This window comes from Perna viridis, chromosome 5 (assembly GCF_037379345.1).
Source record: "Perna viridis isolate PV_CMFRI_1.1 ecotype Kerala chromosome 5, ASM3737934v1, whole genome shotgun sequence".
NCBI lineage: Eukaryota > Metazoa > Mollusca > Bivalvia > Mytilida > Mytilidae > Perna > Perna viridis.
The window spans coordinates 48737960-48751480 of NC_142449.1; the positions used below are offsets into that span (position 1 = coordinate 48737960).

General features: G+C 34.2%; 1 protein-coding gene across 2 annotated transcripts in view; it reads left to right on the forward strand.

Moving 5' to 3' along the window:
- The window catches only part of LOC148618059 (uncharacterized), a 66447-nt gene that overhangs the window by 22787 nt on the left and 30139 nt on the right, over positions 1–13521 (forward strand). Inside the window, exons 7-13 of one of the 2 annotated variants that reach the window (XM_088585910.1) lie at positions 404–462; positions 1326–3766; positions 6349–6432; positions 9176–9401; positions 9929–10141; positions 10947–11144; positions 11598–11779. In XM_088585910.1, coding sequence (XP_088442036.1) covers positions 404–462; positions 1326–3766; positions 6349–6432; positions 9176–9401; positions 9929–10141; positions 10947–11144; positions 11598–11779 — 3403 coding nt within the window. The remainder of the gene's footprint in view (positions 1–403; positions 463–1325; positions 3767–6348; positions 6433–9175; positions 9402–9928; positions 10142–10946; positions 11145–11597; positions 11780–13521) is intronic. The other variant, XM_088585911.1, reaches the window with a different exon arrangement.

The window sequence follows — 13521 nt, forward strand, 5'->3', positions numbered from 1 at the left end:
AAAAACACAAGTTTGTGTGGATTCTTGAACTCATGTTTTGAGGTTTTCAATATACACATCAATGGGTTTATTCTTTCCATTGGGAACCAAATTTCGTGGTTTGGCCTACCCATGAAAACCTTGAAAATTGGTACCCCATGAACAATAGTACTTTAATAGTATATGGCAGCTATATATTTTCTGTACCTTGGCTTCACAATGGTGAATTTACAGCAATTAGGAAAATGGAAACAAAAATTTCTATTTCAAGTAAAGGTTTATTTAAATGTATGATATACTGGTATCTTAAATTTATCAATCACTTTTAGAGAAACAATATATCTGTTTATGTAGCTAGTAGGGCTGGTTGCATAATATATATTAAATATAAGTGTTATTTCATTATTATGTGTTTTTTTGGCAGATGCGATTGTAAAGGAAATGTCTCAAACCACTGAAGAACAAGGGAAGCAAGAATCTCAGGTATGACTCAAATGATACATTTGTATATTTACAGTTAATACACTTCCAAAGGGAGCGTGAATGGCTGTATTATCAACTAGGTCCTGCATACTTATGGGCCGAAAAAGCATCTATATCTTGTTTTCGCATGTAAAATCAGGAGCTTAAAAATAGTATAATGACAGCTTCATTTTTGTATCCTTGGTAAGTGTGATTGAGGTCCACACCAGACTAGGAAACATGAACTAGCCTTTAAGATTAAATACAAATTGAATCTGAGCTTTTTCTAAGAAAAGAACAAAAATCAGTATATCATAATCCATTGACAAAGAGCACTGTAAATATATTTTAATTTTTTACGGATGCAAATTTTTTTCAGATTCCTTGAAGTGAACATATTCATTGGGTATCAATTTTTCACAGTTTCAAAAAATTATCAGCGTTATGTAGTGTTGAAAAATCCATTTCTCTGGTCCTATTTTTTACAATAACCTATAAAACAGACAGAACACCATAACATATAACAAATGAGAATCCCAATGGAATATGTTTACAGTAACCTATAAAACAGACAGAACACCATAAAAGTATTCAGAATCCCAATGGGAGAATATGCTTAGGGTAAGCATCCTTTCTGCTTTTCTAAAAAATTCTGGCTGCGTTTCTCTTATGATGTCAAATTCAGGTTTAAAAAAGGGAATTTAACATTGTGAACAAATCTATTCTCATGGTATATATGGCCACACCTTAATGATAGCAACTTCACAATGATGACCAAAGAAATCTTAATCCCACCAGTAACAGTTTACATCTTTAATATACACACATTTATGGTAAATTTTTTTTCTACAGAAAATGTCTGAAAATTTTGAATTTTTTTTCAGGGTGAGAATACTGTCACTGCCACTCAGAACAGTATTTCTGATATTGACAATATACAAAGTGAGGAGAGTAATGGTTCTCTCCAGGGAGAAGTCCAACATATACAAAGTGAGGAGAGTAATGGTTCTGTCCAGAGAATAGTCCAACATATACAAAGTGAGGAGAGTAATGGTTCTCTCCAGGGAGAAGTCCAACATACACATAGTGAGAAGGGTAATGGTTCTCTCCAGAGAGAAGTTCAACATATACAAAGTGAGGAGAGTAATGGTTCTCTTCAGGGGAAAGTTCAACATGTTACACAAACTGAAAATAAAATGCGTAATGCTGCTCATCCTTATGTAGTCAGGTATATTGCCGAACAAAGTGGAAGTAAGGCAGTTGTTTCAAATGATCAAACTGTAAGTATGGAATGTTATGAAAATAGAACATCACCTGCTGTATCAGAAATGTCTAGTAATACAGTAGTACAAGATTCTGTTTCTGATGATGAAGGAGGCAGCTGTGTAAACAGATTGCCCAGGTTAAATCTGCCTGATTTCACTATTGAAAATATCCATGATGGTCAAAAGCAGTGTTCAAATAAAACTACTGATGTGAAATATGTGAGGAATTCCTTCATGGACAGTTGTACTTTTGAGGACAGCATGGATGAATTTGAGGAAGGGAGCAGTATTTCAAACATAGTGAACTTTCTTGAAAATGAGACTGTTTGTTATAGTGACTTAAATCAAGAGTTGTCAGATGAAGCAGGTGAGGAAAAAAGAGATGAATTGGACCCTCCAGCAACCTGTCCTGCGAGGAGTGAAGGATTATCGCCATTGGTTCCATTCGGAGGAAGCCTGGTTTCCCGGAATGAAAGTGAATCATATGAAATGGCAAAATTAGTAGAGTTTGAGAGAATAGGAGACACTGAAATGTCAGGTGACGTTGTTGATAATGAACATACAGAATTTGGAAATAAAAATGGTATTGAGTTGGACAGGGCTGGGACTGTAATATCACTTCAGTGGTCTGATCATTCAAATGATAATGAAGCCGTTACACAGCAAAGTCAAAATATTAGTCATTTAAATGGCAGTAATGTCCCTACACATCAAAAGCAAAACATTGGTAGGTCACATACTGGAAGTGAAAGCCCTACACATCACAACAAAGATGAGACAATTGACCAATCTGCAACTGTTCTTCATGAATCTGGTTATGAAACCCTGAGACATCATGTCCAAAGCCTTAGTGGACCAGAAACTCCTGTTGCCAGTTCTTCCAGAGCTGGTTATGGGACAGATAACACAAGGACCACTGGTCAGGCACATACTACTGTCATTGGTGAATCTGGAAGTGAGAACTATACTCATAACTCTTGTGTAACATCCCCAAGCTTTAACTCACTTGCTGTGACCAGTATATTGAGTTATGACCAGTTTCAAGAAACTGCAAGAGCATGTCAATTTGAAACATCTACTCCCATAGAGGTAGAAGCAGCAGCACTGAGAAGGTTAAAAGCATTGGAGAAAATAGTAAAGGAAAAATCGCTCCAGCAAAAATCTATGGCTGTCGACTCCAATAACCAAGCTGCTGACAAGGTATCCCAAAGTGATTCAACTGTGTTCTTAAGTAGTGATAACCAGGATGGGGATACTTTCATGTACTCTCATGAAAAACGAACTGAAGCAACTGTTTTATATAGTCATGATCATCAAAGTAACAATTCTGTAATATGTACTGGTGATAAACAAGCTGATGCAACGGTGCCATACACTCCCAGAGACAACTTAGATGGTATTAGGTTGTTTTCCCCAGTTGCAACCATGCCGTACACTCATGGAGAAAACATAGATGGTAACCAAGCCAATGCAACCATGCAGTACACTCATGGAGAAAACATAGATGGTAACCAAGCCAATGCAACCATGCCGTACACTCATGGAGAAAACATAGATGGTAACCAAGCCAATGCAACCATGCTGTATACTCATGGAGAAAATATAGATGGTAACCAAGCCAATGCAACCATGCCATACACCACTGGTGACAACATAGATGGAAGTAGGTTATCTGCCCCTGAAGATCATGATTCATTATTAGACGAGGATGAGAATCAGCTCATATGTGAACAACTAGATCAGCTGGCCAGTGGTTGCCCTGACAACAGTACTGTCAACAATTGTTTATTAGTAGGAGGTGACCAGACAATACCTAGTGCTACATGTGGCAGTCAATCTGGATCCTCAACCAATGTTTCTACTAAAATTAAATATGAAGCTAGTTCTCCTGAGGAAACCATCTCCAAGGCTAAAGCCATGTCAGTTCTTGAAAAACTGAGAGCAAAGAAGAGAAAGTTTGAAATTTCCAAGTCTGAATCACCTGATATACCCAGGGCTGCAGCAGGAGAAAGAACTCAAGACCCTGAACCTGTTCTTTGTTATTCACTGAAAGTGAAGAGGTAAGGCCAATTGAAAATAATTTGTTAGCTCTTAGGCCCACCCTGGTATCTTTTGAAGGTTCTTCTCCTCAATTTTTTATTGCCATATTAGATTTAAACCAAAAATCATCTCCCTAATATAATTTTTTAGTTTGGAATAATGTAAAAAGCTTCCCAAAGATTTTTCTCTTCTTACAAATGTACATGCTTGTGTACACTGTGCAGTGTGATCTATTTTCATAGTTAATAAAAAAACTTATTTGTTTCCAAAATGTACAATCAGAAAATCTCTGGAACTGCTTTGACATTTCTTATTACACAGAGTGAGAATGTCAGAGTGGTTCTGATTGGCTAATAGTTGTTTTCTTTAAATAAACAGTGAACAGTTGTTTAGGAAATCAATGATTTTAGCTCACCTGGCCAATGGCCATGTGAGCTATTGCTATCATTTGGGGTCCATCATCATCCTCATTTGCAATTTTTCAAAACTTTTCTCCTCTGACACTACTTGACCAATTGGAACCAAACTTGGTGAATGTTCCTTGGGGTATCCTGCATAGAACTGGTTTGGGGATTTTTGATCCATCGTAAAACATTACTGCTGTTACTAAAAATAGAACATAGGGGTCAGACAATAGTTTTTTGCATGTATCTCCAAAACTGTTAGGTTTAACCAAATTTTGACTAGGTTTAACCAAGTTTTGGCTAAAAAGTGTTCAGTGTGTGGAGACTTATCTGTGTCAGCACTCCACAGTTTAGTTTAGTTTCGCACTTTTGGCTAGGGATGAAAAATGACATAAATGGAAACCGGTGGTTGCTATAGTGATTAAAAATGAAGAATCTATTGTTGATAAAACATTTTCTGAAAAAAGGGGACTTTTAAAAGTATTTTGCAATGTTTTATATATTTTCAATGTTGAAGGGGCTTTTTTTCAATGACAATTTGACTTCATTGTGAAAGTGAAAGTAAGCCAATTTTTTACCATGCTAAATTTAACAAGTGGATTACAAAGTGAAATAGCTCAAAATCTAACCGGCGATGCCCATATGAGGAAGGGGTTTTTGAAGGGAAAAGTTTGAACAGTTTCAGGGATTGAAATAAAAATTTCAGATATTTTGCGGGAAATTTGATATTTTTAAACCTGATTTTATGAACTTTTTTGCAAATTTTCGCATATTTTTGCATGGTTTCTATGGTAACCCTATATGCTGTGGGTAATTTTTTTCCAGAAAATTTTTACTGCATCCTCAAGGCCTTGGCTTGAGCTATTTCTAGATATATAGATTTACAGATGCTTGACAGTTTTTTAAAGTGATAAATGTTACAAAGCATCAGATTACAAGACCAAAATTAGGCAGTTCTACAATACTGTGGAGTGCTGGCTGTGGTCAAATTTTCATTTTAATCTGTTAAGCCATGGTGGAGTTATTTTTCCCTTTTCAACATTTTTTTTGCTATTTTTAATGTTATTTCTTTCAAAAATGTTCTCATCTGACACTACATGATCAGTTGGAACCAATCTTGGTATGAATTTTTCTTCCTGCATAGTACTGATGTGGCGATTTTTGATCTCTTGAAAAACATGGTCACCATTACTAAAAATAGAACATAGGGGTCAGACAGTAGTTATTTGCATATATCTCAAACCTTTAGGTTTAGCCAAACTTTTTCAATTGCTGAAATGATCCTTATTATAAGGCCTTCAAAAGTCTTCAGGGTTCAAGATTGTCAGGTTTCCGCCTTGTAAGAGTTATTACCCTTGAAAGAGAAAGGTATTTTCAGTTTTCACCTAATTTCTTGAAAAAAAATTATAGATAGAAAGAAACTTTCAATTGCTGAAATGATCCCTATGGTAAGTCCTACCAAAGTCTTCTTGAGTCCAAATTTTTGGATAACTCCTTGTTAAATTTATTGCCCTTGAGAGACAAAATTTTACCAGGTGAGCGATTCAGGCTCCTTGGAGCTTCTTGTTAAGAAACTTGTCCTTTGGTCCTAGGGCATTTCACTACACCTTTCTTGTTTGAAAGAGGTATATAGTGATCATTGTGTCCATCTGTTAGTCCATCGACAATTTTAACTGTATAATTCTCTGCAACTATGTATCATAATCACTTGTCTACAGAAGTTTAATGAAGGCATGCTATATTGTGCTTTCTGTGTGAAACATCAACTTACTGTATGATTACTAAACAATAAGTTTGGTATCCTGTAATGAACTTTGCTCACAGTTTTCTGGTTAATTGTAAGCTTGATAAGTCCCTAAAAAAATATGTCTATTTAAGGTTATCGTACCTACTCTAGCACATTTTTGGGGTATTTTTTTATGAAATGGCGCTTAGCTATCTAATTTAGTTGAGCACTATTAAAGTTAAGTAATCCTTCCATAATTGTCAATATAGAATAATTTTAAAAAATAAAATGATTTTACCTACCTTCCTACTCTATTTTTTCTTCAAGTATACCCATAAACAGACATTTTTGTCTTGGCCTTAGTGTGAAAGATTTCTTTATGTTGTAAAATGTTCAGTTTTCTTCTATTTACAATTATATGCTATACAAGTACATGTATGTTGCCTGTTAATGCTTATATTATTTTGCTTAGATGTGGAGAGTTGATTGAAAATTTGCTTAAAGCCCTGTCAAAAGAGAAAGGCATCAGAAACCACAGAAGAATTGATGATTGGATGTAAGGATATTTCCTTAAGGCCTCATTGTTTCCTCAGTCATGACTGACTCTGTAAAAATAATGTGACTTAAAAAATTGCATTGGTATTACTTAAAAAAATATTGTTAATTTTCAATTATCTAGGTTGCCAGATTGATCTGCATAGTTTCCACTTTTGGGTCAGATTGAGGAAACAAATTATTTACTTTCCTTCGTGTATCAAACTCTTGCCAATAACTGGAAGTTAAAATAGTTATATTTCTTCACAATGCTATGCAATGCAATACTTGCTAAGAAAAAAAATAAGTCAGTGAATTTTGTCAACTTTGTTGACAACCTGAACTTTTTTATTTCCAGTGATGTAATTATTCAAAACAGTTAAGCTGAATTATATTGAAAAATATTTCTCACCATTTCTTTAACTGCAGATTTCATATAACCAGATAATATTGTAAAGATAGCTGTGTAATAAATTGCAATAATTCACATGTGAAGTAACTTTGGTAATTTAACTCTTGGACTGCAAAAACATTAGACCACAAATATCAATCCACGTAACTCATATTAAAAAATTATGTTGAAAATAACTTGTTGAGAAAATTAAAGTAATAATAAGGTTAATCAATTGGTTATCATGAATAGCCAAAATATGATTACTTAAGCAAAGAACGGTTGAGGATTGAACTTGATTGTGGCTCTTGTTTAGTATTAAATCAGGACAGTCTTGATCATATTTGGGTTATTCAATCATTCCAATTAATCTTTCCTCCAATCTTTTCTTTCTTCTCAATCTTCTTTTCAAATCATTAATGCTACACTCTGGATGAATTTACAATATTAAAAACATGATAAAAATATTGACGCTCACCATGATTCTTAAAGCTGCATTAGCTGTCATTTTCTTAAATTTGTGTTTCTGTTGAAACTTAACTTTGAATTTTTTCTAATAAGTTGTACTTTTCCAGTATAATTTAATTTGATGTCCTCAAATAAAATGCATTAAATACATGAAATAGGTGTCTATACATTGTTGTCTTGCAAGACAAAAAATCGGCCTACATAAATTTGTATGCATGTGACTTCTATTATTATTATTTTTACCCAGGTGAAAGTATTTTTAACTCATGTGAATGACCTGTCAGCAATCTTCGGAAGTAATGGCGAAAAAAATTAGAACAGAGCTATCAATCTTCTTTGATTAAAAACATTGTTTTCACAATATTCTTTAGGTATTATCAACATTTATTGCTTCAATTGCATTACTACAAACTTATTTCATTGAATCAGGAAAATTCAGTAGAATCAAAACTGAACAAATTTGGCAGGTAATGCAGCTTTAAGTAAACTTGTACTTCAGTAAATAAGCAACTACAAGCACAACTAACATCTTAGATCTTGTGTAATATGCAGTTAAAAAAATGAAAACATGCAGAATTGACTTCCCTTGATGTTTTAAAAATGGGCTGGTAGATAGGGCAATTATTTTATTTTTCAAAAACATTTTACATTGAGTTAATGGGGAAACAATTTAGACTTAAACAGTGCTTGAGCCAAAATGGCCATAAAATATTTAGTTAGGTAGGGTAGCAGGAAACAGACATATTTTTTTTGCATCAGCAGATTTTATTCATTTAACACACTAGGGAAAACTGAAATTTGTGACAAAACTAAATTGAACACTGTTTATTTGAAAATTGAAGGTACAAGTCTCTATGTATGTATCAGTAGGGTGTATTGGAATCCTTTTTGGTACAAGCCTCTATGTATGTATCAATACAGTGTATTGGAATCCTTTTTGGTACAAGTCTATGCATGTTTCAGTAGAGTGTATTGGAATCCTTTTTGGTGCAAGTCTATGTATGTATCAGTAGAGTGTATTGGAATCCTTTTTGGTACAAGTCTGTGTATGTATCAATAGAGTGTATTGGAGTCCTTTTTTATACAAGGCTATGTATGTATCAATAGAGTGTATTGGAATCCTTTTTGGTAAAGAAAATTGCATATTGTTTGGGTTTGGTGAAGCACTATACTTGTATGTTGGTGTTAAGACTGACAGCACTGTACTTAAATGTTGTTGTTTAGACTGACATTACTGTACTTATATGTTGTTGTTTAGACTGACAGCACTGTACTGATATGTTGTTGTTAAGACTGACAGCACTGTACTTGTATATTGGTGTTAAGACTGACAGCACTGTACTTATATGTTGTTGTTTAGACTGACAGCACTGTACTTGTATATTGGTGTTAAGACTGACAGCACTGTACTTATATGTTGTTGTTTAGACTGACAGCACTGTACTTATATGTTGGTGTTAAGACTGACATTACTGTACTTATATGTTGTTGTTTAGACTGACAGCACTGTACTGATATGTTGTTGTTAAGACTGACAGCTCTGCACTTACATTTTGTTGTTTAGACTGACAGCAATGTACTTATATGTTGTTGTTTAGACTGACAGCTCTGCACTTACATGTTGTTGTTTAGACTGACAGCACTGTACTTATATGTTGTTGTTTAGACTGACAGCACTGTACTTATATGTTGTTGTTTAGACTGACAGCACTGTACTTATATGTTGTTGTTTAGACTGACAGCACTGCACTTATATGTTGTTGTTTATACTGACAGCACTGCACTTATATGTTGTTGTTTATACTGACAGCACTGCACTTATATGTTGGTGTTTAGACTGACAGCACTGTACTTATATGTTGTTGTTTAGACTGACTCTGTAAAAGCTTTGTGTTACTGTTTGTAGATCAGAACTTGACCAACTTCAGTCCAGTCTCAGTTTACCCCAGGTTACTATAGCCGTGGTAGGAAGTACAGGTGCTGGCAAATCTAGTCTGATGAATGCCATTATAGATCATTATAACATACTACCTACATCTGGTACTCAAGCCTGTACTGCTGTAGTGGTCAGAATAGAAAATAATGATAGGAATGATCAGTTTGAGGCTGAGATAGAATTTATGTCAGAACAGGTAAATATATAGGTAATGTTGTCAATTTTAACCTACTGCCCATGTCTAATACTCTATCAGGTAGGTACAGCTCTGGCCAAAACAGGTAAAACATATAAGTACTTCTGTATGTGGGGTACAAATTTTCATGGTTTTTGTGGGTGAGCTAGAACATGAAATTTGGTTACCAACAAAAACCAGATTCCCATTGATGTGTGTACTGAAAACCTGAAAACCACGTATTCAAGAATCTACGAACTTGTGTATTTTTCCTAATCCATGGAAATTTAACAGTAGAAAGATACATATATAAATAAAGTCCTAGGTAAAGAGATTTGTGTCAGTTTGACATAATATTAGCTTTTGCTGTCACCAATATATTTGTATCCTATCTGTTACAACAGGAAGAATACATGTGTATCAGCTCTAGGGACAAAGTAAAAGCTGTCAGTTACAGATTGTAGAAAATAACAATTGAAGTTATTGCATACCAGTGAATACCTGTAGTTGTAGGAAAAACTTTTTTACATTCTGTGTATTTCTTTTAGGAATGGGAGCATGAAGTGAAATTGTTAAAGGGAGACGTAACAACCAAAAAAGGTAGATTAATACAAGTGAACTTTGACCCTGAAACTGATGCTGGTGTGGCTTTTCTAAAGATGAGGGCTGTGTATGGGAAGTTCAACACTTTAAAGGATATATGTAGAACAACAGCCGTTACTAGACATTTAGGAAAAACAGAAACTGTCACTGCTTCTATGGTAATTTACTGTTGATTGTGCATGTTATTTCATGGACTCTATGAAACTGGTGAAGTGCAGTGAAATCCTGATTCGATCTGTAAATCACACCAATTTTTTTTTTTTTTTTTTTTTTTTTTTTTGAATGTCCAGTTTTCCTTTTTGTCTGATCTTCAAATATCTTCTCTGAAACTACTGAACAGAATTCAATGAATGTTGATGTGATTCTTCCACAAAGTTTATGCTTCGAATTTTGATCCGTCCAAAAACACACCCGCTGAAAAATAGGTCATAAGGGTTTGACAACAGTTATTTGCATTTATCTAAAAAAACTGTTAGATTTAGCAAAATTCTGATATGGGAGTTGAAGTGTTCAGCATGATAAAATCTATCTGTAGCCAAATTATTATGAAAATCTGATGACCCTTGATGGAGTTATTGCCCTTTGTGGACATTTTTTACTATTTTTGATTATATTACCTTTGAAATCTTCTAAGAAACAACAAGATAGAAGTCAATGAAAGTTGAATTGATTGTTCTATTAAAAAGGGTATTCTGCACAAAAGTTGATGTAATTTTTTTTCATAATTTTCATCCAAGAATAACCATGGCCTCTTATACAAAAAACTAGAATGTGATTAATTAAGCCAGGTGAGTTATTCAGGCTCTTTACAACCTCTAATTACTTTCGTGTCTTTAGATGTATTTCAATTTATTTTTTATAAAAACATAGGTGTAACTGGGTACACTTTTTCCAGGAAGAAACACTGAACTTTGGATGTTCTCGCGTAAAAATTTTGTCTGACCAGTTTACTGTCTCTTGCAGCCAGCAGAATTCAGAAATAAGATCAACAGATTTATTGGGAGTGTTGGATCCGAGACAGATGGTGGACAGTACTGGCCAATCATAAAGACTGTTACAATACGTATCCCACAGTGTGATGTCTGTAGTAATGGCTGTACATTGATAGATCTCCCTGGAATCGGGGACTCCAATGCTGCCAGGGATCAGGTTGCTAAGGAAGTAAGTTCTAGGAGGTTAAATTAAAATACATTTATAATAACATGTAAACCAAGAAATAAATTGGAAGTTTGATTTTGCCCCTAACATCAGGAATGATTTGGAGCTGTGATGTTTTTCATCACTTAAAATTTTAGAACCCTTAATGAGAATGACTTGAAATCTGTGTCATGAACATCAACTCCCTTTTTGCCATAATAGTTTTGTTGCTTTTTAAGGGTTTGATTAATTTTTGATGAAAAATCTCTTAGAAACAATTATAAAATGTGAATTGTAATATGTATAATATGGCTCAGTTGTGTATTAATGTTCTATTTGCTTGAATGATTTGGTCATTACTTGAAGTAAAATTAAAAATAAAAAAAAATGTACTTTTCCAGGACTTGAATTTCAAAAAGTTTTATGAATTTATAAAGTTAATTTGAGTTGTTGCCTTTAATGATTTTTTTTTTGCAGTATCTGAAGAATTGTACAGTCATTTTGATAGTAACTGAAGTTCAGAGAGCAGTCAGCTCAAAAACAGCAAAAGAACTTTTGGGAGAAAATTTCCGTCGGCAGTTACTAATGGATGGTAACTATGGCAATGTGGCCTTCATCTGTACAAAGAATGATGATGTCCAGCCTTCCGAGCTCATTAGGTAAACATGAATTTAAAATATTGTGTAAAAAAAAATTTGATATCATATGCTGAAGTACAGATTCACCTTAGCACCATGCAGGTGGTAATTAATATATTTTTTTTAGGTCAACTCTCTAAACCTACATTTATATGCAGTAACACCTTTCAGAAAGTCTTGTCTATGTCTGTTGAAAACATACATTTTAGAGTTGCTTTTTAGTTAAAAAAAAAATAATGAAATGGGTCAAAACAGTTTAAATGGATATTTATGAAAAACTATTTTTCTTTTTTTTTAGATACATCAGATCACATTATGAACTTTCATTATTTCTCAACTCGGGCCAACCTCTTTCATTTTTCCTATTCATTCTCAGATCCCAGATGGGCATACAGGGTACATTAACCCTGTTAAGAAAGTTGACAGAAATATTGAAATGCGTGATTCTAAGATAATCCTGTACTTTTACGTTTGGTCATATGTGCTGGTTATACCAACTAAACATACTTGTATTTGCCGGTATTACTTTTTGTGCCATTTTCCCCATCATGAAAAGAGCAATAATGACACACTATTAAAGAGTAATCAAGGGAACTAAACTTATAGCGGTAATTTAAAGAATGTAATCCAGGGACAAAGACCAGACATGGAAAACAGACATACACAACAAAGAACATAAAGTAACTAAAATCATACATACAAATTAATGAAAGCAAATGAGCAACTTGAACTCCACTAAAAACTTGGAGCATGGACCAGGTGCACCAGTACGGTAAGCGTCCTCTGTTTTTCTAGAAATACCTGCCAAGTTGCTCATAAAAAGTCAAGTCCAGGGTAGACAAACGAGGAAAGGAAAACTATGACCCGTTGAATAAATCAATTTTCATGGTGCAGATGGATACACCATAACAATCCATGAGTTCATGATGATGACCATAAAACTTCTGTAGTGATGACTTCAATCTTGTAGCAACATAACCCTGTTCCAGAAGCCTATTTGTTAGAGTTCTAGCACGATACAAAAAGTTTGCGTAGTTTCAGCAAACTCTGGCATAACGTATGAGTTGTGATATGAACACTCCATACGCAGGTGATGAAGGGATGTTGCCACAGATGAAAGGAAATTCTGAATGAAAAGTCATCACATTTGTTGTAAAGTTTGGTCACTAGTTTTCCTTTACCATCGATTTCTAAGTGTATGTCAAGATATGAGGCTGACTTCATAGTGTCTGAAGTATCCTTTATCTCAAGTTCTTTGGGGTAGATGCGATGTATCAAATCCCTGAAATTAGGATTGTTTAAAGATAATACGTCATCTATGTAGCGGAAACTGAGATCAAAGGATCTAGCCAAACGATATTCTTCCTTTTGGATCAGATCAGCAATAAAGTCAGCCTAATAAGAGTGAAGAAATAGGTCAGCAAGTAAAAGAGCACAATTTGTTCCCATTGGAATGGCAACCGTTTGTTGAAAAACACGTCCACCACACTGGACAAATATGTTGTCGATTAAAAATTCCAGCATTTTGTAAACATCTTCCTCTGTATATTTGGAAGATGATTTGGAATTATTTCTTACAAAGTTTGAGAAATCTCTACCAAGAACTATATATTGGTGTCTAGGTGTACCATCTTTTTTTGAAAAACAACGATGTATAATGTTTTTAAGTCGGGATTTTAACTGAGTATGGGGAATAGAAGTATACAGTGTTGAAAAATCATAGGTTTTAATGCTATTATATTCAGGTAATAGTCTTGAATTGA